Source organism: Aulonocara sp. 'chitande type north' Nkhata Bay, linkage group LG2, assembly GCF_057382095.1.
Source record: "Aulonocara sp. 'chitande type north' Nkhata Bay isolate Kocher_YH1m ecotype deep benthic linkage group LG2, A_spYH_male_GT1.1, whole genome shotgun sequence".
NCBI lineage: Eukaryota > Metazoa > Chordata > Actinopteri > Cichliformes > Cichlidae > Aulonocara > Aulonocara sp. 'chitande type north' Nkhata Bay.
The window spans coordinates 25,947,793-25,974,012 of NC_141345.1; the positions used below are offsets into that span (position 1 = coordinate 25,947,793).

Sequence of the window (26,220 nt, forward strand, 5' to 3'; positions counted from 1 at the left end):
AGCAAAAGTCAAATGTGATTATTTGCTCACTAGTTTCTTACCTGTGGAATCTGTGAGGGGGAAAAAAAACTATCTTAGAAGAACTTTTTCAGGAAGATAACCAATCTGTCTGGCAACCGTACACATCGACTGAATGTGTTGAACAAGGCCAGATGTCATACCGTATATGTTGGACAACATCTAGGCTACCTAGCATTTGTTAGTCACACAACTTGGCTGTAAATGCCAAAATTCAGGACGGTACCTGGGACGGGTATAAACTATAAAAGTTTGGTTTTTTAAAAAAAATTAAAAATTAATTAATTAAAAAAAACAAAACATACTTGTTAAAAACACTTTATTGTTAATATCTTCATCAGACCTTTGGTAATTTTGAAAATCTATTATACGTGTCATCTTTTCAGAGATGTCCAAGATTTTGCATCTAATTGTATCTGCATTGTTAACAGTGTCTTATTTGTCTTTGACTATCACTAAACTTTGCTTTGTATTCTGCACTTAAATGTTTAAACCTTTGATTTTATCCCCAATCAACATCTCAGGTGCCCCAGTGTTTTCTGTAGTAGCACATTAAACTTTATGTATTAAGAAACAGGAGTAGGTTTTCTAATATATATATATATGTGCAAGGAATTTACTCCATCAGTGGTGGATACAACTCATGAAGACACTGATATCAAAAACATTTTGGTCTTTTATTTCGGGAGATTTCATTAAGTAGACAAACAGTAGTTGAACATTTTGACAGAAGTCTCCCCCTGGTGTTGGTAATGCAGGGAGGATGGGCACCCAGAAGGAGATTTTCTTGTAGTTATATTTGGTCCATGTGCAATTCTTGATTTGTTTTTCTTGGGTTATTGTCACAGTATTTAATATACATAGCTGGCAGTGTACAGAGACTGTGTGGAGGCCTGGCCAGCTGCACCGGTGGGCTTGTACTCTCCTTTGGAAGCCAGGCCATTGATCTGAGGGGAAGAGCAGAGGGGGAGGAAAAAAAGACAGGACAAAGTCAAATTGGAAAGTTATTTATCAGCCAAGTTACTTGTGTCACATTAGCGTAAGACTAAATAGAACGGGGGGGGGGAACCAACAACAATCATTTACTAGACAGTGTAAAGTTGGGCAATGCAAGATAAGCATTATTTCACAGCCAGTTCAGTAAACAGTCCTCAGCAAATTGATAACACTCGTTAATAGTATCTACTGAGGATCAGTACTACTCATTGACCTTGGCTCTGGTGATGAAAGTTTGCTGTGTGGCTGCCTTGTTTTCAGCTTTGCCCTTCCAGGCAGCAAGAGCAGAAGCCTGGAGTGCACGACCGTAAGAGAAGGTCAGCTTCCAGGGACGGTGCAGAGGCACCTGATTGATGGCGTTCAGGTTGACGGAGGCCTCCTCTTCACTCTGCCCTCCGGACAGGAAGCAGATGCCTTTAAAGAAACAGAAAAATAGTGTCATACTCATAATCAAATGAACTGCTCTGCACCTTCCTTAACTGTAATGTAAAAGCTGCCACTTACCAGGCACTGAGGCAGGCACGGTCCGCCTCAGAGCAGTCACTGTAGCCATGGCAACTTCCTGAGGGGTGTACTTCTTAGTGCAGGAGTGTCCAGCAGTGACCATGTTGGGCTTCAGCAGAGTGCCCTCCAGGTACACATGGTGGTCAGACAGAGCCTTGTACACTGCAGCCAGGACCTAAAGATGACCCGGCAGATTTATTACTAGACACCCTTCCCATCTTATGTACTGGGAATATCCTTTGCTGCTGGTGGTCTTGCTTACCTTTTCTGTGGCGTACTGGCAACGCTGAAGGTCATGGTCTCCATCAGGCAGGATCTCTGGCTCCACAATGGGCACAAGGCCATTCTGGTGAATACAAGTTCAAATGAATGACTAGAATTTACCCAATTTGTCAGCCTTTTATGTAGAGCAATTTGCTATACACGCACCTGTTGGCAGATACTGGCATATCTGGCGAGGACATTGGCGTTCTCTGCAATGGCAAGAGCTGATGGGCAGCCATCTGAGATCTTGAGCACACACCTCCACTTGGCAAAGTCACAGCCGTCCTTTTTGTACTGGGCACAGCGCTCTGAGAGGCCATCAAGTCCTAGAGAAGCCAAAGAACATTAGCAACCCCGTCTTTGAAAGGCTTATTCTGCATCATTGTGATGAGATTTGCAGAGAAATGCACAAGGTGTTGAATCCGCGTTACCTTGTGTGGTGGTCTCTCCATCTGTTCCCATCAGACCAGCTGTGCCTTTGTCCACCTAAAGCAAGAAAATGCAAACATGTCAGCAAATTCTAAAAAAATCTTTATCTCTGAGATTCAAAGGGTCAGACACTGCTTGCTCCTTACTTTGATGCCAACAACAATGCCCTTTTCCTTGACGAGCTGGGGGAACAGCTTCCCACTGTCTGACTTCTGGTAGAGTGTCTCGTGGAAGAAGATGATGCCACCCACGCAGTTTGAGAAGGAGGCATCAGAGGAGAAGAGGATGTCACGGAAGCTGCGGCGGTTCTCCTCGGTGTTCTCCACGTTGATTTTCTGGAGCCGCTTCGCCATGGTGCCTTTAAAGAGAAACACAACACAGAAAATAATTTCACCTGCATGCACAGCATTTACCTCTCAGCATGGAGTACTAAATAAAAGGGTGGCTCACCTGTTGATTCATCTGCAGCCAGGATTCCCTTTCCTGGAGCCACGATCCTCTGAGCAATGTCAGAGAGCTCCCTCTTCTGCTCCGGAGAAAGGGATGGGAACGGATGAGTCATCCTAAGAGAAATAACAATACAGGTTTTTTGGCAGGTGTTTGGAAAGTCTTCAACCATTAGTGGTACGAGGAAGATTTAATCTTGTTTTCCATCTGACACAAAATCCAACAACATTCTGTTCTCCTTCAACACATCCAAGGTTAAAAATTTGGTTAAAAAAGGGTTGAACTTTGGCCTACAAAACACAACTGCTCCCTTTCATTGTGCAACATGTGTTCAAAGTTCACCCGCAGTTTTGGTCTACAAGTTTTTGCAGTGCTGTCAGCAAATAATGCATTAAACAGGCCCATGTCATAGCCAATAATCAAGAACATCGCTTGCAAAGAATAAAGTAAGCGATCGTAAAAGACAGGCTGAACTTAGGCGCTTTTCAAATATTTGCGCACATCCAAGCATGCGCTCTGACGGCCATCTGCAGAAAACAGGTTTATGTTTGCCAAGCCTTTCAAAGTAAAATAGCCTCTAATGTATGATGCAAAGGAAAGTGAACTTCCTAAATGAACCGTGTACCGTGTGCACACACAAATTATAACACATTAAAACTTGCTACTTCAATCAGTAAACCCGCAGAGGCTTACTAATCCAACCAAAAATTCTAGTCTGCAACATATGACAATCTGCAATATCGCAAGTGTGCAAGAGTAAAACAAAACAACTAGTCTTACTTGACAGTTTTGTTAAACAGCGACGACAACTGACGTGGCAGATAAGCCTCTACAGACCCAAAGCAGCAACGACACTGACACACAACCCGAAAAGTGGATGAAAGGGGGCATTTAAAGGCTGTCCGGATCCACGAAGTAGGAGGTGCTCGTGATGTGGCGGGGCGTGTGTAACCCGGATAACTGCAATTGGCCCGTTTAGGCCCACACGGGGGCGGTCATTTTTTATGATGACTTTGCTACCAATGCACTATGTTCTTATCGGGTAAGTGGAAAACAACAGGGGAGCGATGTGTGTAATAAAAATCGAGGTCTGCATGTATGCACGCACCGGCATGCACTCATCACATGATCAAGAGAGGGGCCCCTCTGTCTCTGCTCACAGAGCTGCACACTGACAGATGCTGAAATGTGAGCCGCTGGCTGCAATGTTGCATTTCAGGTTTGTTTTTGTATTTCCTGGTGAAAATGTGAGTCGCAAAAGCATTCGATGAACTCTTCAGTTCTTTTTTTTTTGCGTCGAATTTCTACATTTCTGCACGTTTATGTCTGAAGAGTTTTTATATTATTACACGCAGAGACCACTGGTGCACCTCCACGTCCTTTTTCTTTTAATTCTGCTCGATTTATCTCATCGTGTTTTAGTTTGAGGTTTGGAAACAAGTAATATTCAGTTTCTTTCATTAAAAGTCACGTATATGTGCCAAGTGCATCACAGTGCGTGATAATCACGTCATGGATAGACAGTTTCCTTATCAGCTGCTGAAAGTGTTCCAAAAAGCTTTTGTGTTGGGGGAGTTTCTTGTGACCACCAGGCAATAGGTGACCTCATCAGATAGCTGTATTTGAACTCATGGCTGGAATGGATTTTAAACTCAGGATTAACTACAAGCCAGTTTTTACACAATCCGGACTCTGCACCATGAGCAATTTGCCCTTTGATATCTCTGATCGAGATCATTCTTTGTTCACGAATCCAATTTTACCTATTATACACAGGATCATCACATACATGCATATTTATTATAGATAACACTGCTTATCTCGCATAACATTAATGAAAAATATTGGACAGGAGAAATTACCCTTTGGTTGTTACCCTTTGACTGCTTGGTAATGACTCCAGTATCAATTCTGCTTTAGAAAAACACAGAGCAGTCTCAATTTGTGTTATAACATTTGGGAACTTGTACATTAATGCATGAGTTATGTATTAATAACCATTTGATTGCAGAAATTATTCAGCACGTCTTGGCTCAGAAATCTGGGTGTCATTTTTGTCTGTTCAGTGTCTCTTGAGCAATCATTCCAAACAGCTGGTTAGGGGCTGTTTTCCTAATTTAAGGAGTATTTCAAAACTCAGACTGCTGGTGTCAAAGGCTTTTATCTCTTCTTATTTGGATTATTTTGATTTTTTTTTTTTTTTTTTACTTGTTTTAGCAAATCACTCATTGACCTTTGCCAGACTGTTAAAAATGTTGCACTAGGACTTTTAACTAGCACCAACTAACATTCCCTTTTTGGCTTCTCTTCATTTGTTGCCAGTAAATTGAAGAATTTGTTTGAACATTTTAGTTTGAGCTGCTTCCTGGGATAATAGGTCATCAGGTCAGAGGTTGCTGCAGACCCCAAGCACTCAATCTGGTTTTCGATGTAGCGAGGACCAAGGTTGTACAATTTTCTTCCATTGTGAGGGTTGCACCCATGAAAAACTTGCCCAGTCTTCTTTGCCAATGCCAAATGGCTTATTCTGTGACCAACACAACCGCATCGGTTGTCTTGCAACAAATGTGTGCAGCCCACATACTCAGCTCTGCTGCTCAACCCACAAATTTGTTTTCCTTACAGATTCATGACCCTTTGAAGGGAATTAAACTTTCCAAGAGTATAAGATTTACTGCCAAGAAGCATTGTTACAAAAAGAAATAATTAAACACCTTCCCCTACCTTTTGTAGTAAGTTTGTCTCACACCATCCCTTCTATGACACCAACCTTCTCATTACAACCATGAATGTTCTCCATGGTCTTCTTCTTTCCCTCCTACAACTCCATCTTCAACATCCTTTGTCCAGTATGTCCACTATCCCTCTTCTCTGCATGTCCAAAGCATTCACCAGCCATGCCTCTCTACATTCGTCTCGAAACTGCGCAACCTGAGCCCTCACTTTAATTTCTCCATCCATGCTTTGTTTTTTCCTCCATCCCACTGAAAATCTGAACATCTTCAACTCATTTTCAACTCTCCAGCTCAGCCTCCTGTCTTTTCTGTCAGGTCCATCATCTCCAAACCATACATCATGGCAAGCTCATCACTATCTCGTAAATGTTCCCTTTCACTCTCGCTGCTATTAAATTTGCTCGTGAAATTAAACATTTCGAATGAATTTTAATCAGATCAAATCAGTTAATAGTGATTGGCTTATGGGCAATTGTGCAACATGTATGACGTTTTATTTGATAATTTTTGAATGTAGAGTATCAGACAGTCTAAAAGTGTGGTGAAGGAGAGTTCGCAGATTTACAAGATGAGACCTGCTACGCTGTATGGTTTGAAGTTGATAGCACTAACAAAAATAAAGGAGGCCAAGCTGAAGATCTTACAATTCCCTTTGGGAGTCACCAGGAGGACCAACATTAGAAACGAGTGTATCAGAGGGAGAAAGATTGAGCAGTTTGGACATGTGCATCTTATTGGACAAAAGATGCTTAATATGGAGTTGCCAGGCAGAACGATAAGAGGGGAGACTACAGAGAGGATTAATGGATGTAGTGAAGGAGGACATGCAGATGCTTGGTGTGGCAGAAGAGGTTGCTAGGTATAGGGTGAGATATTGGTGTTGGGTGACTCTAACGGGTGGACTCAGTAGCAAAAACACACACAGGCTCGGGGGTTGCGCTGAATGCTGTTTTATTTACAGTTATAGGGGATATTTACAAGGGAAGGGGCTATTTACAGTGATCGGGTAAACGAGCGAGGACCGAGAGGGAATGAAACAGAGCAGGAGGATGGGTGGCGCACTGGAGTGACTTGATACACAGAAAATACAGACGCGGGCGGTGATCACAGCCAGAGGCGAGGTAAATCTCCGTCATAGATCCGGGAAGACAAACTCCAAAAGAACAGGCAGGCGAGCAGGCGGCGGAACAAGCTAGTGCAGGGGAAAAACGGGCAGGGAGACGAAGCCTGAACATAAAGCTCAAGCAGCGTTAATCTAGAGCAGGGGTGTCAAGCTCCAGGCCTCGAGGGCCCGTGCTCTGCAGGTTTTAGATCTCACCCTGGGTCAACACATACATACATCCCAATAGAAATCCAACAAACACTATACAGAGTAAGGATGACGGGACTATTAATGAACTTTTTATGGATATCAGCACGTTATGATGTCAGGGGAAATGAAGTGGCAGATAATGCTGAAAATGAGGCCACTGGAAAAAGATTAGTGGAGTTAATTATCAGCTTTGGTAAAAAAAAAAAGAAAGAAAGAAAAAAAAAGAAATAAGAAATATATTAAAACAGAAAATGACGGAGAGATGGCAAAAAGAAAGGACGATGGGTTTATAAAATTGGATTTCATTGATTTACTTAGAAAGTTATCAGGCGATTTTTAATTAAAATTTGCATGATAGGATCGAATACTTTAGTGAGGATTCGGTTCACACTCCATACCAATTGGTGGCGGCAATGCACCAGTTCGTTGTTTGCCATCCGCCAATAAGCACAAAGAAGAGAAAGAAGAAGAAGCCGGACGCGTCCCTTTGGTGAATTTGCGCCCTCCGTGGCAGCAGGGGGCGCACTGCCAAGTTAGCTTTAATCCATCATGACTGTGGAAACTTCCGTTTCCGAGAGCCAGGGAGCCGCAACATCAACATCCACAGACAGATTCAGTTAATAGCTTAAAAGTCTTAACGTTAAAAGCGGTAAGGTTTCTATTAGCTGTAGCTGTTGTTGACAGTATTACAGAGTAGTTGCACCAAAGTACAGGATCAGAATGAAGTTGATCGGCATTTAAAGCTGGCGTTAGCAAATGGCTAACGTTCTCCTAACCTTACAGTCACTCATTTAATCAGACTGTTGGTGAATTGAAATGTTACGAGGTCATTTGGGTTTGTTTCTTTCCTCCTCCCATCTCTTTGGGCGATATAGTATCAGAATAAGCACTGAGAGAGTTACCTGATATCATTTGATCTAGCTGGCTTTGTCGTTTACCCAGTTACTTTCATTTGAGACACACAGTTTCCTCCGGTTAGAATGAGAATTTTTTTATTCCTGTATTTGTTTCAGGAGTCCGACGATGTCGGGGCAAAAGCGTCCTGCCGACCCCAGCGGCCCTTCGTCCTCCGGTGCGCCGCCAGAGAAGCGCAGGGAGCGTGAAGGAGAGGACGGAGGTGCCGGAGTCAGCGCCGCGGCCGGAGGGAGCACCGCGGTGGAGACTGTCATTAAACTGGGAGGGGTGTCCAACTCTGTGAGTCCTCATCTATTATCCACTCTACCCTTAATATATCTATTAGCAACCGTCTTCTCGTATTGTGGATAAGTTTTCTTCTTTGTGCAGTCATGTTTCAATCAAATCTTTTTTAGGAAGAACAAGACATCAAAGCTCTCCAGACTAAGAACAGAAAGTTGGGAGAATCTCTCGATCAAAGACAGGTAAATTCATTCCCCGGTGTTGTTTTCTACCTCATCAGACTGTAGAAGCTGCACTTGTTTCTTGTCTTGTTAATCTAAAAGCTTTTGATCTGTTATCTTGTTGCGTGCAGGTGATTGAGGATGAACTTCGAGAGCGAATTGAGAGATTGGAGACCCGGCAAGCAACAGATGATGCCAGTCTTCTGATCCTGAACAGATACTGGAACCAGGTGACCCCTCTGTCAAAAATGATCATTAACAAATATCTTCTGTATGAAGATGTAAAATTCCAAATTATTATGCTGTTTGGTCTCTTTCAGTTTGATGAAAACATTCGGCTGATCATCAGGCGTTACGACCAAGCAAGCAGTGAGCCTGAGAAATCTCCAACGGGTGAGGGGCGGAGCCTGAAGCCAGAAACTCCAGAACCCGATGGCGACTCCAACCAGGAGAGAGCCAAGGACCGAGGTAAGAACAGAACTTACCAACGAATCATCACTTTGAAAGCAGTGACGTTAAAAAAACCCAAAAACGGAATCTGTTATGTGGCTGTCATCCAGGCCACCAAGGAGAGACAAACAACTCCTTCCTGGCCACGCTGGCTAGCAGCAGCAGTGAGGAGATGGAGGCAGAGCTTCAGGAGAGGGTGGAGTCTAGCCAGAAGCAGGCTACCCGTGTGCTGGAGATCTATGAATCTCTGAAAAGCACCGTGGCTCAGCTCAAGGCTGAGTTGGACTCTGGAGCTGGTGAGATTCAATGTTTTGACGTTTTCTGTGAAGAGAGTTTTTCAGTGAGACAATGAGATTAAATGTGCGTGCATCAGGTTTTCTTTAAATGTGATGCTGTTGCTTTTCATTCCAGGGGGCAGTCTGTGGGTGGTAGCATCCAAACTGAACACTCTCCTGACCAGTGAAAACGAGCGGCTTCAACAGCTGACGGAGGACCTCAAACAGAAGTACACACACATGACGAGCGAGGTATGAACTGCGTCTTGAACTGGATTAATCCTCAGATCCAACTAACTTTTACACTTTTTAAACACTTGTTTTGAAGATAATATAAACTTCTTGAATGATTTGGTCATAAAGACTTGATTTTTTTTTTCTCAGTAGTTAATTCTTTGGGTTTTTTCTGTGTCGCTTAGTCCCGGCTTCTGGCACGGGCGGCTAACAAGGCCGACCAGCGTGTCAGCGAGGTGCAGGCTTTGATCGAGGAGTTGCAGTGGGACATGGAGAAGATCCGCCGGCGGGAAAACAGACTGAACGCACACTTGATCGAGATACTGGAGAGGGTGAGGATAGCGCAGGCTGATTAGAAGCAGGGAAATGTCAGGAGATTATTTGTATGTTGTAACACTTCCTGTGTACTCCAGGTAAACAGCAAAGGCTACAAAGTGTGTGGAGAGGCCAGCAGTGTGTGTGGGACCATCACTATTAACAAGAGAAAGGTAGGATTCCCTTTTAAAGTTAAAGAGCAGCTTTTTGGACAGCAAAAAAACTATAGCGTGAGCATTTTTGTACTTTTCCTTGACACAGTTTGAGGAGATGAACAGTGAGCTGGAGGAGAACAGAGAGCTGGCGGAAAATCGTCTCATCGAGCTGCAGAAGCTCGAGCAAGACCTGCAAAATGTTCAGCAGGAGAACGGCAGCATGAAGGTGCTCACACTGAACGCAGCATTGCTTTGACATTTGTTTTAGTTGCTTGTGATTCATGAGCACTTTTAAAGTCCACTTTCATGAAACCAAACAACCAAACTGCTAATTTACCATCGTGTAAAAATGCTTTTTACTTGAAGCTAATTAAAAATGAGTGGATTCACATGAGTGTAACAGAAATGAAGTCAGTTTTTACACCAGAGTCTTTCTGATGAACCTCAAAAATGTGATGGAAATTATTCATCAGCTAATATTTTTCTCTCCGTTTTGTTGACTTTTCTCATTACCTCTGTTTTGCTCAGACGGAGCTGCTGAACCGAGCTGAAAGCTTGGTGAAAGAAACCGCAGAGTATCGCTGTCTGCAGTCACAGTTTTCTGTGCTCTACAACGAGTCTCTGATCCTCAAGGCTCAGTTAGATGAGACACGCGCTCGACTCAACACCACGAGGACGGCACGGCTACGACAGCTCGAGCACATGGAGGTAGGTTGTGTGTTTGGGCGGTTTCGTTTGTCTTCGTCACACCTCGTCTTACTCTCATCTTCTCTGTGTGCAGAATGATGAGGTGACTCTGCAGAGGAAGGTGCGCACAGAGGTGTTTCAGTTGGAGGACACACTGGCGCAGGTCAGGAAAGAGTATGAGATGCTGCGCATCGAATTTGAGCAGACTCTTGCTGCCAATGAGCAAGCAGGTAACTGATGGAAGTTTTGACATTAAAAGTGAATGAGATGCATTATTTGTATTTGAACCAAAACCTTCACCCTTGACTTCCTCTTACTTCATTCAGGTCCCATTAATAGGGAGATGCGACACCTGATCAGCACGTTGCAAACTCACAACCAACAGATGAAGGGAGAGGTGGTGAAATACAAGTTGAGACTTAGAGAAGCGCAAGCTGAGCTCAACCAGGTAAGTGAGATGGAGGCAAGAAGAGAAATGAAACAATGATGGCGTGCTTTCACAGTCACATCTTCTGGGTGAAGTGAAGCAGAACATGATGGCACAATCTGTTACCCTCATAGGTTCGCGCTTCAAAGGGCAACGCCCCCCTCCAATCTCAGTCCAGCACAGAGATGGATGTGAAGGAGGATATGACTTCTCCATCAACGCTAGCTGTTTCTGGGGAACCTGTGGTCAAGACGGAGCCTGACAACGGCTCCTCCACACCCAGCAGCACAGGTAACTCCCAGCTTAGCTAACTAATTCTAAAACTGATCTCATTTTATGTAGCTTTATTTTAGATAGCTTTTTATTTTTTCGCTAATTAGCCTGTCCCAGTTTACAATTCCTCCATGGCTTTCTCGCATCGTCTTTCTACAGGTGCCTCAGTGAAAACAGAGTCTGGTATAGAGCTCGAGGCAACTATAAAGGAAGAGGAGAAGGAGGAGAAGAAAGAGAAGGAAGAAAAGAAAGAGAAGGACATTATAAAGAAGGAGGAAAAAGAGAGAGAGAGGGAAAAGGAGAGGGAGAGGCCGACCCGGAGCAGCGGGAGCAGCAGCAGCAGTAGCAGCAGCATGATAAAGGAAGAGAAGGAGAAACCAGGGAGCAGCAGCCAGGCAGAGGAGTTGGCCGGGGAGCGTCTCTCTATGGTTGGAGGGTCAAAGAGGAAGGAGATGGAGCAGCTGAAGATCGTTCGCACAGAACTCAAGTAAGATACATTAGTGATTTTTATTTATTTATTTTAAGCTGTGTCAGAGATTATTCATCCATGCAGGATTTTTTCTGCTTTTCTTTTTTTTTGCACACACATAAATTAAAATTATACATTATAAAGAGACATATGACCAAGAATTTGGAAGCTGGAAAAATATTGTAAACTGTAAGTACTCAAACAGCCCATTATCATATTTTTTGTTTCCTCAATCTGATTTTGGAGGGCTTGATTTCAGTGTTACACCTTTGTGTTCATATTTTCATATTATAGTATTATATATATGCTTCATATGTCACAGTTGTCAGAGTACAGTGGAAACATGTTTACTTTCATTGTTGTTGTGGATCTTTTGTTCTGCGGGTCAGCTTCAGGCTGCAAACGTCATGTGATTCTTTGAATCAACAGCAGTAGCACTCACTAAATGATGAGCTCTTCATTATACAGCAGGTAAACAAAGAATGTTGACATGTAAAACATGGGGGAACGGTCTTTTTGTTGTATATGGAGCTAGCATAGCTTGAGAAACTCCTTTAACTGTGTGTTGTGTGTTCGTTTAGGTGATAGTTTTGTTAAATATTCTCACTGTGGTTGTGCAGGAAAGCCCAGGAGTCCCAGCGGGAGATGAAGCTGCTGTTGGACATGTACCGCTCAGCACCCAAGGAGCAGAGGGACAAGGTCCAGCTCATGGCTGCAGAGAAGAAGACCAAGTCTGAGGTGATCAGCGCTGCACAATGCAGGCGTTTTGTTAACATGATCGGCAAAGTAGTGGAAGTGAATCTGTTTGGTCCACTAAGATGTTTCTGGCTTGATTTTTATGTATTTTTTTTACATGGATGGATGGAAGCAGGTAGTAATGTGCTTTGGGCTTCCCGTATAAATGTCCTGGTTTCAGGCAGAGGAGCTGCGGCAGAGGCTGAGAGAGCTGGAGGAGAGGGAGAGGAAGGAAGGCAAGAAAATGGCTGATGAAGAGGCTCTGAGGAAGATCCGTTCTGTGGAGGAGCAGATCGACATCCTCAACAAGAAGCTGTCCATAGCTAAACAGGTGCGGGACCTCATAATTTAGTTTTTACTCTTAAATACCTCTGCCTGGTTCTTTTCTTCCAACACTCTCGCCTCCTCCTGTAGGAGGAAGACGCTCTGCTGAGCGAGATGGACGTGACGGGCCAGGCTTTTGAGGACATGCAGGAACAGAACATCCGCCTGATGCAGCAGCTCAGAGAAAAAGACGACGCCAACTTCAAGCTGATGAGCGAGCGAATCAAGTCCAACCAGATCCACAAGCTGCTGAAAGAGGAGAAGGAGGAGCTCGCCGACCAGCTACTTACTTTAAAAACTCAGGTGAAGCACAAGGCGACTGCAGCACCCATGTGCGCCCCCCACCACGCGTAGATTAATTGCTAATTAGTAATTGAATATAGTTAATTACTTTCTTTTAATGCACTGTGCATCATAGTGGTTTGTAACAAACATGGTAAAACATTTTCTGCTGAACAGTTTCCTGCTTTGTTCTTTTTTTTTTTTTTTTAAATAAAAGGGATTTCTTGAAATCGTTGTTTGCGCTGTACCTTACAGGTCGATGCCCAGCTGCAGGTGGTGAGGAAGCTTGAGGAGAAGGAGCGCCTCCTGCAGGGCACCATCAACACTGCTGAGAGGGAGCTGGCACTTCGAACACAAGCCCTGGACATGAATAAACGCAAGGTAACATATTGTTCCGTATGAAGGGGATAAAAGCCGAGGTGAAGGGCAGGAGAAAACCTGCTTGTCCAGGGATGGCAACCACTCCGAATGGCTACTCACTGTGATGCCTTTTCGTCTGACCTGACCTCGAAGGAAACAGAAGTCCATCGGAGGCCCAGCCTGTTGAGCTGAGCAGTCAGTTTTTGAGATTGTTATGTTGCCTTGGTACCTTCTCAAGATGTGCCAAAAAATCCTAGAGCCTTACAGCGAAACAACTTTTAACAAACAACAGTTGCACAGTGTTTAAATGGATCAACAATCAGCACCTTATAGACCCTCTGTGGTTTATCTGCTCAGTGTGCTGGAGAGTGGAGGCACTGCTGACATCAAAACTGGCATATCGCTTCCTGACGAACCCCCGCGCACATTTGCCCCCTGGAAATTTTATGATCTTTATTGTTTATTTCATATACCAGCTCATCCTAAATGTTATCGAGCACTCAGATCATACTGATGTAGGCGTTGCCCTCCTACGTAACGGGGAGGAGGAGAACACACCAATGCTTGATTTCTTCCTAAACTGTTGTGAGCAGTCAAATCTTGTCTATTGATTTTTAGCTGCAGGCTTCTAACAATACATCTTTCACTGGAGAGCCGGTTCAGCTCACTAGAAAGTGCCTTTACATTGTGCTTGATCATATGTAAAGCTTAAATAATGTGATAAAATGCCCTGTGACTATGCTGTAAATCAAATTTCCCTAAGAGGGCAGAATCAGAGCTACAAAATGAGCTCCTATTAAGGAATTTAAGCTTCCTTAATGCTATTTAGATGTACATAGTTAAAGTAAATAATAACTAAAATCACTTTCACATGCTGTACTGTGTGTGCACAGTGGAGTGCATGGGATTAGAATTTCCCCACTGACAGCTCTCATCCTCCTTCAGGCTCAGGAGTCGGCTTTGCTTTCGGAGGAGGTGCGAACTCAGCTGGAGCAGGTTCAGCAGAGGCTGAAGCTGGTCAGAGAGGAGGTCGTTGAGAACAGCATCTCCAGGGAAAAGGAGTCCTTCAATGCGCGACGAGCACAGGTACGCAAATCACCAAGTTTCAGTAAACACGGCAGTTTGAAATGCCGTCACATAATCATATGCACTGGGATTACAGACTTTAAAGCAATTTTAACTATACTGCTGAAAACAGCCCTACATGTTGATCCTCCACAGCTCTCCTGTATCAGATTGTACCATAAATCTAAACTGGATTTAAAACAATTTAATTTTCTGTCATAAGACTTTCGAGATGACTTTTTCTCAAAATACACAACATATTTTCTAATCCCTAATTGGATTTGTTTCCTCTATAATTCCAATATTTCCATTATGTTTCCCCCTCCAATGAAACGGTGAAAACTTCTCACATGACTGTTAATGCCACTTAATAGTCTCTTTTCCACGAGTACTTACTCTACTCTATGGGACTCGGCTCGGCTTTGATCGTTTTCCATTGCGATCGAGTAGCACCTTAAGGTGCCTGGAGTTGTTATAGCAACGCAGCTGCGACAAAAAGCGGCACAACAGAGAAGGACGTCGAAGCGAGGGTATACCTGCTGCTAAATCAAGGGTAAACATCTGCACCCGGTGGTTTGAACATGGTGTTTTTTGAAAGAGTTGCTCTCATGACTCTTTAAGTGACGCCACTGACTGGCCAATCAGCAGCATGCAGTCTGTTGATGTCACATTTTTGGATCGTCTTAGATTGCTTGGAACCCAGCAGAGCAGATATTAAAAATGACCTAATGGAAACCCCTGAAAAGTCGAGTCAAGTCGGTACAAAAGGGCTATAAGACTATTATAGTCATAAAGTCTGTTGTTAGATGAGCCCAAAATATAGGGAGTGTCTCCTGTCACTTACAGCTGTTACATCTCCCCATTGTGTTTTTTTTTCAGGAGGACATTTCCAAACTGAGGAGAAAGATTGAGAAGGCCAAGAAGCCAGCCGAGAAAATCAGCAATGGAGACGATATTCTAAATGAAGAAATAAATGATTATAAGGTCAGACCCTCAGCTTGGCATAAAGTCCTGCAGCAGACTAGCCTGGCTCTCAACGAAGGTGATCCGATGAGTCTGCCAGAACACTTAAAGCTCAGTGATGTGTGTATTGCATCTTTAGTGTAGAAATTGCAGCATTCGCAGGAGGTTATGTCTTTTAGACACTCTGGGAAGTTACCAGTCTCAACCAAGATAAAGCACAGCAACATAAACTCCTGTGCTTCTGTTCCCCATGTGTTCAGTCTTTGTGCTAATCTGAGCTCACAGGTTGCTAGCTATAACTTCCTATTTACTATAAAAACAAAATGAGGCTAACCTTGTGGCAGAGTTTCTCCTTTAGCTCTGATCTGATGACCATTGATAACTTTATGATTCTAATGCTGAAAAACATCTGAGGTCAAACTACAGTCTCACCAACTGTGGGAAAAAATACAGGCAGTTCCTGTTACACATAAGTAATGTCTCATGGCTGCAAGCAAAATCCATAAACAAATACACTGACAGGTGTTATAGCTGAGTGTGTTTTTGGGAGTGTGATCAGAGTCTTTATGAGGACAGAATAGAACAACTGGAATTCAGTGGATCTGTTAGAAAACAGACTTGCTCAAATTTCAGATTCCTATAGGCCTGTGATCACATTTGTCCAGATTTATCCCCAGAGGCAGTACATATAATTATGATCTGAGTCTTTAGTGATACACACCTGCTTTACAGGATTTCTGTTCTTCTAAGAGAGTGGTTGAGTGTTAAGTCTGGTTTGAGGGCTTCACTCCTGCCCTAGATATTCACTTCCACTCATTAGGAACCATTCAGTCGAGAAAAACAATGTTTTTTTTCAGTGTATTGTTCAAACCGTTCCTTGTCTCTCTCTCTCTCTACAGGCACGTCTTACGTGTCCGTGCTGCAACTCCCGGGTGAAGGATGCTGTGCTGACAAAGTGCTTCCACGTCTTCTGCTTCGAGTGCGTTAAGACGCGCTATGACACACGCCAGAGGAAGTGCCCCAAATGCAACGCGGCCTTCGGGGCCAACGACTTCCATCGCATCTACATCGGCTAAAAGCCACGCAGCTAAACTCGTGAGGAAGCGGGTCAGCGAGATGAGCTGGAGTAGAGACACTGCCTGGGGAAAAGGCTCAGCACGGCACTCACGTGCCCCCTCCTCCAATTATGTACTTCCCTTACACTCTGATGTGCAAGAGATTGTTGGTGAGGAGACAGTCGATGATTTCAGCTTTGTGTGGGCCGCAGTGATGCTTTGAAGATTTTTGTTGTTGTTGTTGTTTTATTTTAACAATAACCGAAGCTTCTCTCATCCAGTGTCCACTAATTAACTTTCTTTTTTTAATGCTGGTGCAGACAGAGGCTTGTTTGTGTGCACTCATTTGAAAGCAGCCCATTAAACCAGTTATCAGAGAAACAGCAGTGCTGTGGATGTTGGTGTGTATGTACACTGTGAATGCCGTTTTCTTTTTTTTTTTTATCTGCCTGTTTTTGCTCAGTGCTGCCCTGAAACAAGCTGACTTGGTGCTGTATAATTGCTGTTCTGCTAGTTATTAAAATTACATGAAAACTGTTCCGCTTCTTCTTCGTTTTTTTATTATTAAAACCATGTGAAGTCTTAACGTTTGATCCTGCAGCATTAAAATACAAGTCCCAGTGTGCAAATCTCTGTTTATCCCCGCTCAGCAGAGCTCTTTCCTCCCTCTGCTCCTCCTCCCCGAAGCCCCAGACGTGTTTGCACGCTGGAAACGGTCGTTAGAAACGCTGGAAGGAAGGGAGTGCCGAACGGGAACGGTGGCACGAAGGGCTTTTTCTCTCTCGCTCTCTCACTCTTTAAATGTTATGCAACATAATCCATCACAGAAGTGCATTTTGATGCAAGTTCAGAGACAAAGGAGCACCAACCTCGATCGCTGTGGGGCTCAGAGCTGAAATAAGAGGCTTTAGGAGACTCGTGGCCAGCTCACACTCAGAGTTTCGGTCGTTTTCTTGCAGATCTGCCCAGGAAACAAACCACTTTTGGATTCATACACTGCGGGAGTTTTTTTGTTGTTGTTTTTAACTGTAACTTTCCGTTACGTTTTGACTGATGATCTCATATCTCTATCGCTGCTGGATCTAAGCCTTTAACGGTTTCTTACCAAATATAGCTGGAGCGTCCTTGGGGAGCGCAGAGTTCCAGGATTGGATATTTTTTGCAGTGCAGCCAGAGTTTATAATTAAACACCAATAGTAATAATATCCTCCTGAAACCGAAAGGATTTTTAAACCTGTGTTTTATCTGAATTTCAAATTTTACACTTGAATGTCTTATTTTTAAAAGCGTGCGCCTTACTGCCTGTCCTTCTGCCTGTTGGTGCTACATGTTGATTTAAAACTCGGTGTGCAGTCAGCGAATGCTCCCAACAGAAGCCATTTTTAAGTCTGTGATTTTCTGTCTGAGTCACTGAACACGAGCTGCTCAACCTGCTCTGAGCTGCAGCGTGAACCTGTGCGCGTTCACTTGGCACATTTTCCACACATTGTTCTCAAACCTCCTTTCAGTGACTCCGTGCGTCTGGGCTGAGAGCGCAGTGGATGTGCCATGGCTCGGGTTTTTCTTACTATCTGTGTGTTGGCTCTCGGCTTGACGGTGGCCTGGGCTGGAGCCGAAGCTCGGGCTGAGCAGGCCAAGGCGGACAGCCCATCGGTGGTTACCCTGCGTACCGTTTTCACGGGAACCTGCCAGGAGATCCACCGGTACGCGGAGTCGTTAGTGGGAACCAGCGTGATACGATCAGCTGCTGAGGTAAAGAGGGGAGGTGCACCGCGGGATAACGCTCTTTTCCTCCTTGCACCAGAAAGTGGATTTGAATTGTTAAAATGCGGTGGTCTAACTTCACTATTCTCTCAGTATTCTCGCTCTGTGCTTAACTGTACCCGATTACTAATTCTGAAAGCTCCAACCTTTCTCTTTAACCTTTCTCCACCCATCACTTCACCCTCTACACACGCATTCCCCTCCATGTGCTCTTCAACTTGATAATCTCCCTTCCTGATCCCCCATCATCTTCTCTGCCCTCATTTTTGTGTCTTCTCCTCACCCCTTCGCACTCTTCCACACGCTCATCTCCGCCTCCCTGCTCCTTCTACTACTGGTGGCTCCCTTTTCCCTCAGAGTGCAGTGTTGTTTCTTGAGTCATTGCTTGGTCAGGAGAACGTCGGTACATTGGCCATGGTAAGCAACATTCCTGGGTGTTTCCATCGTGCTGCCCTGACATGGTGCCTTAAACAGAGCCCACTCACTTGGTTCAGTTTAGCCCCATGTCGTGTTACACCATATAGCGCTGAGAGTAGAGAAGCTGTGTGTTTCAGTACAGTGATATTTGCATGTAAGGGCTCACTTTACTTGTGAGCTTTTGTGTGTGTGTGTGTGTGTGTGTGTGTGTGTGTGTGTGTGTGTGTGTGTGTGTGTGTGTGTGTGTGTGTGTGTGTGTGTGGAAACGTCATTGTGCATTAGTAGTTCACCATGAATCACCTAGTGTGTCTGAATGTGTGAGTTAACTTCCCGCATGCAGTCAAACTGAAAATAAAGCCTGTTTCTGCAACTTCAGATTTAAGCTAAACAAAAGATCTGGACGCTGTGCTGATAGTTCCCAGTAAAATCAGTGTAAAAGAGCAAAATCTTTGGTATAATAGTGTAATAAGTAAATAAGCCCGATTTTACAGTTATGAAAGCTTTAAAAGTTTTGGAAATTAAAACCAATAGAAGGTTATTACACCTGTTTATGAGTTACACAGACACTGGCATGAAGTTCTTAAGTTTGTGGCCTTGTGTAGTGCAACAGGTGCAGATTAGATATGCGTCCAACTCGCTGGGCTCCCCTTGACCTTGCAGTACTGTGTCTGTGTGTGTGTTGTTTTGTGAGTCGGTGGTGGAGGGTGCACAGGAATAGAGAGGGGTGCTGTCCAGCTGTCACCAGCACGCACAGCTGTTTGTCCAAGTCGGCACATCTTCTATCTTAAGATGCCGCTCATAAGGGCTATTAAAGTTCCCAGCTGAATGCGATCAGTGAGTTTGTACCAGCTGCTCCTGTCAGCATTATGAATCACACTGCCTGCACATTGTCTTCTGTCGTCTCTCTGCATGGTTTTCAGTCTGGCCAGTATGCCATGTTACTTAATTGTGGCCTTGTGTAATAACAAATGTAAAGCATGTCTCCACCCTCCTTGCACACCACTCCAGTTTTTTGAGATGGTGATCCGATTCCTGGCCGAAGGAGCTGCCAGCGGCCTGAATGTCATCGCTGTTTACGTCACAGAGATCCTCAGAGTCACTGGATTTGATGGTGGGTAGCAGGATGAGCCCCTATGTGTGTGTGTGTGTGTGTGTGTGTGTGTGTGTGTGTGTGTGTGTGTGTGTGTGTGTGTGTGTGTGTGTGTGTGTGTGTGTGTGCTCACGTAAAGTTGAATCCATGGCAATAAAAAATGCAAGTGAAAATATGCAGACTTGCCTCTCCCTCCGGGCAATTTGTAAGCCACTCCTTTTTAATTGTAAGTGTTTGCTCTTGTTGCTTCCTGTGTAACAGAAAGTATTTTCAAGCTTTATTCTTTTTAACAACACGGCTAAGCTGGATTTCCTCCCTCCACAGCTACACTGAAACTGCCCCACTTCACTCCAGAGGGTGTGACGGCAGTCGCCCAGTGGGGTCTGGTGGCCCTCATTGGCTACTGGTTGCTGTCCATCGTTCTGCGTCTGCTGATTGGTGCGATAAAGCAGGTCTTCTGGATTATCAAAACTGTCTTGGGACTCTGGTTTTTTGGACTGATAGTGACTGATAAGCAAGTGTCCGCAGACACCACGGCAGTTCGACTGGCTGGCTTAGTGCTGGTATGCGTCTTTTTGACGCTGCTCACTTCGAGCTCTGAAAAGTCTTTTGTTGTGGAGGATCGACTGAGGCGCCTGGAGGGCCGAGTGAACGCAGTAGAGAGTAAGAAAAAGGAGTAGTGATGAGAAAAGGCAGACAGGAGTTAAGATGGACAAAGGTGATGGCAATGCAAGTTAAGAAAAATAGTAACTGATTTCTGTCAGCCTGTTTGTGTGAGATATGGGTAATAAAGTAATCTCTGGGATTTTTAATCAAAAATGTTCTTTTCGTCTGCAATCAAGCCACATGAAACTTGTTTACTATGACAAACAAAATGTATTGAAAGGCTACACAAGAAAAAAAATGACTGTGCATACAGGAAATAATTCCATAAATGAGATCATAACAGTCCTTTTCTGCCCTGTCTGTTGCACCATTTCAAACACAATAAAATATTTTACAAAATTTTCAGTTCAAAGAGAAAAGCTTCAGTCATGCAAACTCTGTGTGCATTTCTGCCAGCTGCTTACCATGACCACAGTTTCCACAGTGACAACTGAGCTAAATGAAAATGTTGTTTCCTTTGCAAGCACTGTGCAAAAAAGCAACGTATTCTGTTCCTTTGGTACACATTCCTGGGGGTCAACCATCAAAGAATGATGAATGGTGAACCATTGAGATGCAAAAGTACAATCTTTGACCTTCTGGTATCACTAAGGGAAAGTCCATTACAGCAGCCAATCCAACTGATATTTTTGTCTGGGCTGAAGTGGTTGACCAACTGCCAGACCAGCGTAACCCAGCGTAATCATGCAGCTATCCTGATTGAGAACCTTCCATGCACTGATGGCATCTTAGATTAGGCTTCATAAGCACAAGCATCAAGCAACACATCTTATATTTGATGACTTATGTTCAATTAGCTACAGCCATGCCTCTTCACTCCCATCTGCCAGGCTGGGTCCCAACGGCTCTGTCATCTGGAAGCTTTTTAATCCTTTGGGTTCTTACCACCAATCTCCACCCCCACTGTCACATCAAGGGAATGGAGCAACCTGACCTCAGTGCCAAAATTATCACTTCTGCTTGCTCCCCTTCACCATCAATAGTCAAAATCCTCCTACGCTGTTCTTTGGTGGAGTGCCAAGCAGACCAGATACAATTCTATTGTGAAATCAACCTTTTTTTTCTCACCACATTAGTGAAAAAAGGAGGAAACTGATAGAGTGTTGCAGCTAAATGTATCTAAAATGAATTTCTTTTAAAAGATTAAAAGGATAAAGCAAGAATTAGACACCAGCTCTTCCTCTCACAGCTCTGCAACCCTTTTTATGCATTTGGATTTCCCAGGCCACAACTTCACTTAATTATACAGAAATGGCAAACCGATTCAGCAGCTAGCTTATGAACACTTTAGAGCACCTAAAGAGCCAGCTGTTTCCCTTAACAGAATTTAGAGAGCGTTAAATATTGGGCATATGTTCACCACGTGTCCAAAACACAGATAAATGCAGATTTTGCAACTCCTTCCAAACTTTTCTTAGTTACTTAAAAGAAAATCTTCTAGTTACACTTCCCCAAAAACTTAAAAAGCAAAACAAACCCTAACTCAAGCTGTGAAAGAATGGAAGTGGATATTTTCACATTTTTGTTACACAATAGCATACATACTATAGCCTTTATAGGATTCCCACGTCTCTGATATAACCTACACAGAGATTGCCAATTATTGTGGGAAAAGGCTAAACAAAAACATATTAATTTTAAGTAACTTTAAGAAATTAAATGAGTCACACGAGGTTTTAGTGCTTAGAGTTTTATTTTGTGTGTTTCTTCTGCTATTACAAAGTTAGTTTGAACACATACTCCAGTTCTTAAAGCATGAGCTGATAAACCTTTTTAAATGTCTCTACACAGGACTACTTGTTGTGCGTGTCAGACAGGTCTGAGGTTCTGTTGTTTTTCTTCTCAAGACAGAAAAGCCTCAGTTGTATAGTCCTGCTCTGCTTCCTGTCTTCTGTGAACCAGCTGCTATGGCAGAAAGGAATTTATGTGCTTGGATGGGCTTTTGGCTCTCTAGTGACACTGTTGGAGGTGCTTTAAGTATTAGTGAAGGTAAACTGTGCAGGGGAACAAATGCAAATACCAAACAAGTTGTAGAGGTAGGATAATGCTAGCTTTAATGTAACAGATGTCTAAATACATGCTGATATGTCCATAAGGGTTTTTTAAAAGGTTTTACAGCATATAGTCTTCTCAGAAAGTGCTTAAATAACATACACACAATACACACAATCGACAGTACTTTCACAGGATGAAGGGGTATTGCACTTGTAACTAAATGTAACAGATCAAAAGTTCCCACATATGGACACAAATACATCAAATATATAAAAACAAAACATAAACCACATGTCAGGAGGGTAGGTCTTTGGTAAAGCATAGAAATATTTCCATATTGATGGCCCTTGCATTTCTAAGTTTGCTTTTTGTGTACAAGATATGATTAAATACTAAGATATGAACTCTTCATACAAGCAACAATAACAAAAAAGTCTAAAATAAGCGTCTTCATTAGCAGTCTCACATTTCATACAAACTGTGAATGCATCTTTCTCAGGAGCTAAAAACAGTTCCCTTATTTAAGTTAATATGACTCAGATTCCACATTTAACTGTAAAACCTCAGTTTTTGCAACGTGCCTACTGCATATATCTTCCCTGAAAATATCACATTCACAGTGGTCTGTAATGCATAACGTATTCCTGACAGAACTATAGAGAACAGAAAAATGTATTTACAGTAGTGTTAATTAATGTGCCGTATCCCTTAAAAATCACAACATAAAAAACAAAAAGACAGAGGAAAATCCGAAAATACATATTTTCTTTCTCCTTGATGAATATGGAACTACAGCAGGCAGCAGTGAAGACACAAGCTTCAAAATGTTTTTGGTTCTAAGGTTTTTTTTATCCATAAAAAACTATCTGTAGAAACATAAATTTGTAAATGTACCAGTGGTTACAAAACATTTTTTTTCTTGGCTCAAAGATGTCAGGCAAGCCTATTCCCTGAAATGTCAAATTATCCCTTCGTCACCGTACTAAAGAACACAGTTCAAAATCAAGACTTTTAGAAGAAGTTGAATTTTTCTGAGGTATAAACATCACAGTACGTTGAGGCTGAGCTGAGTGGCGGACCAGAATTGAAAATTGTCCCCTTCAATTCAAACCGTGGCTCAGGGTCGGAGGTGGGAGTGATGGTTGGAGCCTCTTCCTGCTTCGCCGGCGGTGTAACCTGGAGGAAAAAGACAGACGTGTCACTGCACATTTAGCCTTTAAACCAAGTCTCGTTTCTAAGTTTAAAGAAGTTTCAAAACTGCATTGAACATGCACTTAGGTCTCACCTCACAATAAGCAGGTGGAGAATCCGTAGCAGCAGAACTGTGTATCTGCAGAGTTCAACAACACACATTAATAGCAGGAAAGAGAGGAGAATAAAAATGGCTCAGGAGTTGAGTTCATACACTAACCAGCAGGTCAACTGGAGCATCAGGAGCCTCATCAGTGTTGGGTGGATTAGAGAGTTCACAGTGCTGGTTTGATCCCGGACCCACAGGCTCAAACTGCAGTTCGATTTAAACAGACAATATAAACACAACTAAAAAAAATAAATACACAAAAAGCAAAAAAATAGCAGATCATGTTCACCTCATGGTAATACACAGCAGGCTCGCTATCATTCTCTGCAGCTGCTTCTGAGTTCTCCTTTGCTGAGGATCTCTCACCACAACAGCAGTACTTGCAGCAACACCAGCACAGTGTGAAGAACAACGCACCACCACCAATACCGAGGTAAGCCTGACTGAACTGTGGCTCTGAAACAAAGTCTGTTAATCAGCCCAAAGCAAACTATACTGTATAATGAAAATGATCTTAGTTTATTTACCTTCCATTTCCAGGAAAACTACCAAGGCTTTGTCATCATTATCATCTCTGACTTCAAACCGTCCACTGCATGTCTTTTGGATGGCCTTGTGTACAATCCCACATGGCTTTAAAAGCTCAAACCCCACGCAATCCACTTGTTTCAAATCATGCTGCAGTCTGCCCTTAAGGACTATCGCAGTCTTACTGTTTTCGCCAGGGAAGAAGTAAATGTTGCAGGAGTGCGGTTCCAGATCAAAAGTGATGTTCAGGACTTGATTAGTCTCCAGGGTATAGCTCTTTGTGACCTCTGATAAAGAAAATATTAAAGTGATTTTTAAGTTAATGCACTAATGCATGAGGAATCTGTAGGAAGCAGGGGCAGCTCTAGGGGAGGGGTTGATGACGGGAAATCGTGAGGGACATACAAAGTGACACAATACAAATGACAAAAATTACATATGGAGAAATAAATAACAAGTTAATATTTCAACTCATTGTAGGGTGTCTATAGGACTTTTATCAACGTTTCCCCCTCAGTTGCACATGGTGATTTCCCCTGCAGTGGACGGGGTTTTTAAGTATATGATGTGTTCAACTTTGTCTTGGTTCGTGGTGTAAGTTTTTTGGGGGGTTTTGTGTCCGATTTAAGGAAAATTAAGTTACTGTCGTGTATGATGCTTCTGAAGATGAGCTGTGAGAATCTCCATAAAACCAGAACCTGTCCTTTTAAAAAGGCTTAAAACGAACCAACCCATATGTCCTTTACTGAGCTTTAGATTTGCATTGCTCTGGTGGACTTTATAAAATCCAGTTTACAGAGTATAGAGCTATATGACTTAACTAAATGCATATTTGTTATATACCGCAGTTTGGCTTTAGAGACTTTAAATGTGCTGTTACAGTAGTGTTACGCTCTCATTGATTTGTAGGTCAATCTAACTATAGGCTTGTGGTAAAAGTTTAGCACACCTGTAGAAAAAGAAAAAAAACATTAGATAAATCAAGGACTAAAAAGATCCACACCTTTTACGTCAATGATCTTCGCATGCATCAATTCCCCATAGTTGTCTTTGAATATGTAGCGGCCACTGTCTTTTTGGGCTAAAGAACTGATGGTATATAAGGTCTCAGTCATCTTCCATCTACTGCCCTCTTTGGGCTGATCTTCGTCACGTTCCCACAAGATCGTCCCTTCTGATTTGTTCTTGGGGATTAACTCGATAAAGTGAACCCTTCTTGACACCCTCATCCTGAATCTGTTTCCATACTCCACTTCATAATTTTCAACATTTTCAAGGCCTGGAGAGGAGAGAAAAATTATTAATGTATGTTGTTATTGCAAATTACTTTTGCTAATTCTGGCATATTTACATTGACATGTTCATAATTATACCGTGTTATCAGAGTTAAGAAAATTGCACTTAAATACAATAATAAAGGGTGATCCTGAGCACTGATGCTGAGTCCCAGACTTCAGCATTATTAAAGCTGCTTTACTAACGTGGAAATGAGCTTCCTTACTTACCAACACCAAGACTGGCAACTAGAAGCAGCAATAAGATCATGATGATGTGCAGGGATTCAGAGATTCCGAGTCTCGAATAAACAGTTAGGCACAAAGCACCCTGCGTTTGGGGTTCATTTGTACCTCTTTTAGTATATAGACTTCATATTACACCTACCCTACATAAATACATGGGTAGTAGAAGAAGGTTACAAAGTTAATACGCGCCGGTACGCTGTTAAAGTCGCAAAACGGAGAAACATTTTGTAAGCCCACCCAAAGGGCGTTTCCTTTAGCGCACTAGTGATGCGTTTAAGGGTTTTACGGAAATTATTGTTAAAATATCGAACAAGAGGGTTCGGTGTGACTCGGCCTCAGCCCCTCAGTTCGATAAAAGATTGGCGAGGGGCTGTTAGGTCCACGAACAATAATAATATTTTTTATTAAAGGTTAATTGTTGTTGTTGTTATTAATACATTTAATAATAATAATAATAATAATAATAATAATAATAATAATAATAATAATAATAATAATAATGCATTTTATTTGAGGGCGCCTTTCAAAAACCCAAGGTCACCTTACAAAAAACAAAATTAATAAAAGGAACAGTTGTCATAAAATACATAAAATAAGTTAAAATTACAAAACAGAGCTTGACAACAGATAAAATCAGCATTAAAGCGAATAAGCCAGTTTAAACAGATGTGTTTTGAGCTGTGTCTTAAAATAGAAAGGGAGTCAATATTTCTTAGTGCAGGAGGAAGAGAGTTCCAGAGCCGGGAAGCAGAGCGACTGAAAGCTCTGTTCCCCATAGTAATAAGGTGTGAGGACGGAACAGTAA

General features: G+C 42.8%; 4 protein-coding genes across 5 annotated transcripts; 2 read left to right on the top strand and 2 right to left on the bottom strand.

Moving 5' to 3' along the window:
* Positions 1-676: 676 nt before the first annotated feature.
* Positions 677-3,582, bottom strand: aldob (aldolase b, fructose-bisphosphate). The gene is made up of 9 exons (XM_086313304.1): positions 3,439-3,582; positions 2,662-2,774; positions 2,358-2,569; positions 2,214-2,268; positions 1,948-2,108; positions 1,781-1,864; positions 1,519-1,693; positions 1,229-1,428; positions 677-965 (listed from the first exon to the last, which is right to left on the bottom strand). Exons 2-9 carry the CDS (start codon positions 2,771-2,773, stop codon positions 870-872), a joined length of 1,095 nt encoding a protein of 364 aa, XP_086169430.1. The 5' UTR covers position 2,774; positions 3,439-3,582; the 3' UTR covers positions 677-869.
* Positions 3,583-7,197: 3,615 nt separating this feature from the next.
* rnf20 (ring finger protein 20, E3 ubiquitin protein ligase) lies at positions 7,198-16,669 on the top strand. The gene is made up of 22 exons (XM_086313314.1): positions 7,198-7,354; positions 7,719-7,899; positions 8,016-8,084; positions 8,195-8,293; positions 8,384-8,531; positions 8,624-8,809; positions 8,925-9,040; positions 9,208-9,354; positions 9,436-9,510; positions 9,599-9,718; positions 10,021-10,200; positions 10,274-10,409; positions 10,506-10,627; positions 10,741-10,897; positions 11,039-11,366; positions 11,969-12,086; positions 12,265-12,414; positions 12,498-12,710; positions 12,945-13,070; positions 13,995-14,135; positions 14,994-15,098; positions 15,977-16,669. The coding sequence occupies exons 2-22, from the start codon at positions 7,729-7,731 to the stop codon at positions 16,151-16,153; spliced, it is 3,084 nt and encodes a 1,027-aa protein (XP_086169440.1). The 5' UTR covers positions 7,198-7,354; positions 7,719-7,728; the 3' UTR covers positions 16,154-16,669.
* A 139-nt stretch (positions 16,670-16,808) lies between these two features.
* On the top strand, positions 16,809-20,408 carry LOC147337974 (uncharacterized). Of its 2 annotated transcripts, XM_086313320.1 has the most exons (4): positions 16,809-17,884; positions 18,254-18,313; positions 19,322-19,424; positions 19,728-20,408. In XM_086313320.1, the coding sequence occupies exons 1-4, from the start codon at positions 17,681-17,683 to the stop codon at positions 20,081-20,083; spliced, it is 723 nt and encodes a 240-aa protein (XP_086169446.1). In that variant the 5' UTR covers positions 16,809-17,680; the 3' UTR covers positions 20,084-20,408. The 2 variants fall into 2 exon arrangements, with proteins under 2 accessions (XP_086169446.1, XP_086169452.1); XM_086313326.1 differs by lacking the exon at positions 18,254-18,313 and having other exon boundaries at positions 16,813-17,884.
* A 1,367-nt stretch (positions 20,409-21,775) lies between these two features.
* LOC147337975 (uncharacterized) lies at positions 21,776-25,834 on the bottom strand. The gene is made up of 7 exons (XM_086313332.1): positions 25,398-25,834; positions 24,896-25,171; positions 23,892-24,179; positions 23,654-23,820; positions 23,476-23,568; positions 23,350-23,394; positions 21,776-23,240 (listed from the first exon to the last, which is right to left on the bottom strand). Exons 1-7 carry the CDS (start codon positions 25,435-25,437, stop codon positions 23,076-23,078), a joined length of 1,074 nt encoding a protein of 357 aa, XP_086169458.1. The 5' UTR covers positions 25,438-25,834; the 3' UTR covers positions 21,776-23,075.
* Positions 25,835-26,220: the final 386 nt, after the last annotated feature.

What these genes read in the sequence shown, in the direction of transcription:
- aldob (XM_086313304.1), bottom strand. Translation starts at nt 2,773, where the DNA reads ATGACTCATCCGTTCCCATCCCTTTCTCCGGAGCAGAAGAGGGAGCTC. An exon ending in GGCTGCAGATGAATCAACAG is followed by an intron (nt 2,570 to 2,661) that starts GTGAGCCACCCT and finishes TTCTCTTTAAAG; the next exon opens with GCACCATGGCGAAGCGGCTC. An exon ending in GCATTGTTGTTGGCATCAAA is followed by an intron (nt 2,269 to 2,357) that starts GTAAGGAGCAAG and finishes TTCTTGCTTTAG; the next exon opens with GTGGACAAAGGCACAGCTGG.
- rnf20 (XM_086313314.1), top strand. Translation starts at nt 7,729, where the DNA reads ATGTCGGGGCAAAAGCGTCCTGCCGACCCCAGCGGCCCTTCGTCCTCC. An exon ending in TCACTATTAACAAGAGAAAG is followed by an intron (nt 9,511 to 9,598) that starts GTAGGATTCCCT and finishes TCCTTGACACAG; the next exon opens with TTTGAGGAGATGAACAGTGA. An exon ending in CTCCACACCCAGCAGCACAG is followed by an intron (nt 10,898 to 11,038) that starts GTAACTCCCAGC and finishes GTCTTTCTACAG; the next exon opens with GTGCCTCAGTGAAAACAGAG.
- LOC147337974 (XM_086313320.1), top strand. Translation starts at nt 17,681, where the DNA reads ATGGCTCGGGTTTTTCTTACTATCTGTGTGTTGGCTCTCGGCTTGACG. An exon ending in TGATACGATCAGCTGCTGAG is followed by an intron (nt 17,885 to 18,253) that starts GTAAAGAGGGGA and finishes CTTTTCCCTCAG; the next exon opens with AGTGCAGTGTTGTTTCTTGA. An exon ending in CAGAGTCACTGGATTTGATG is followed by an intron (nt 19,425 to 19,727) that starts GTGGGTAGCAGG and finishes CTCCCTCCACAG; the next exon opens with CTACACTGAAACTGCCCCAC.
- LOC147337975 (XM_086313332.1), bottom strand. Translation starts at nt 25,437, where the DNA reads ATGATCTTATTGCTGCTTCTAGTTGCCAGTCTTGGTGTTG. An exon ending in GAAGATCATTGACGTAAAAG is followed by an intron (nt 24,180 to 24,895) that starts GTGTGGATCTTT and finishes TTTCTTTATCAG; the next exon opens with AGGTCACAAAGAGCTATACC. An exon ending in AGTTTTCCTGGAAATGGAAG is followed by an intron (nt 23,821 to 23,891) that starts GTAAATAAACTA and finishes ACTTTGTTTCAG; the next exon opens with AGCCACAGTTCAGTCAGGCT.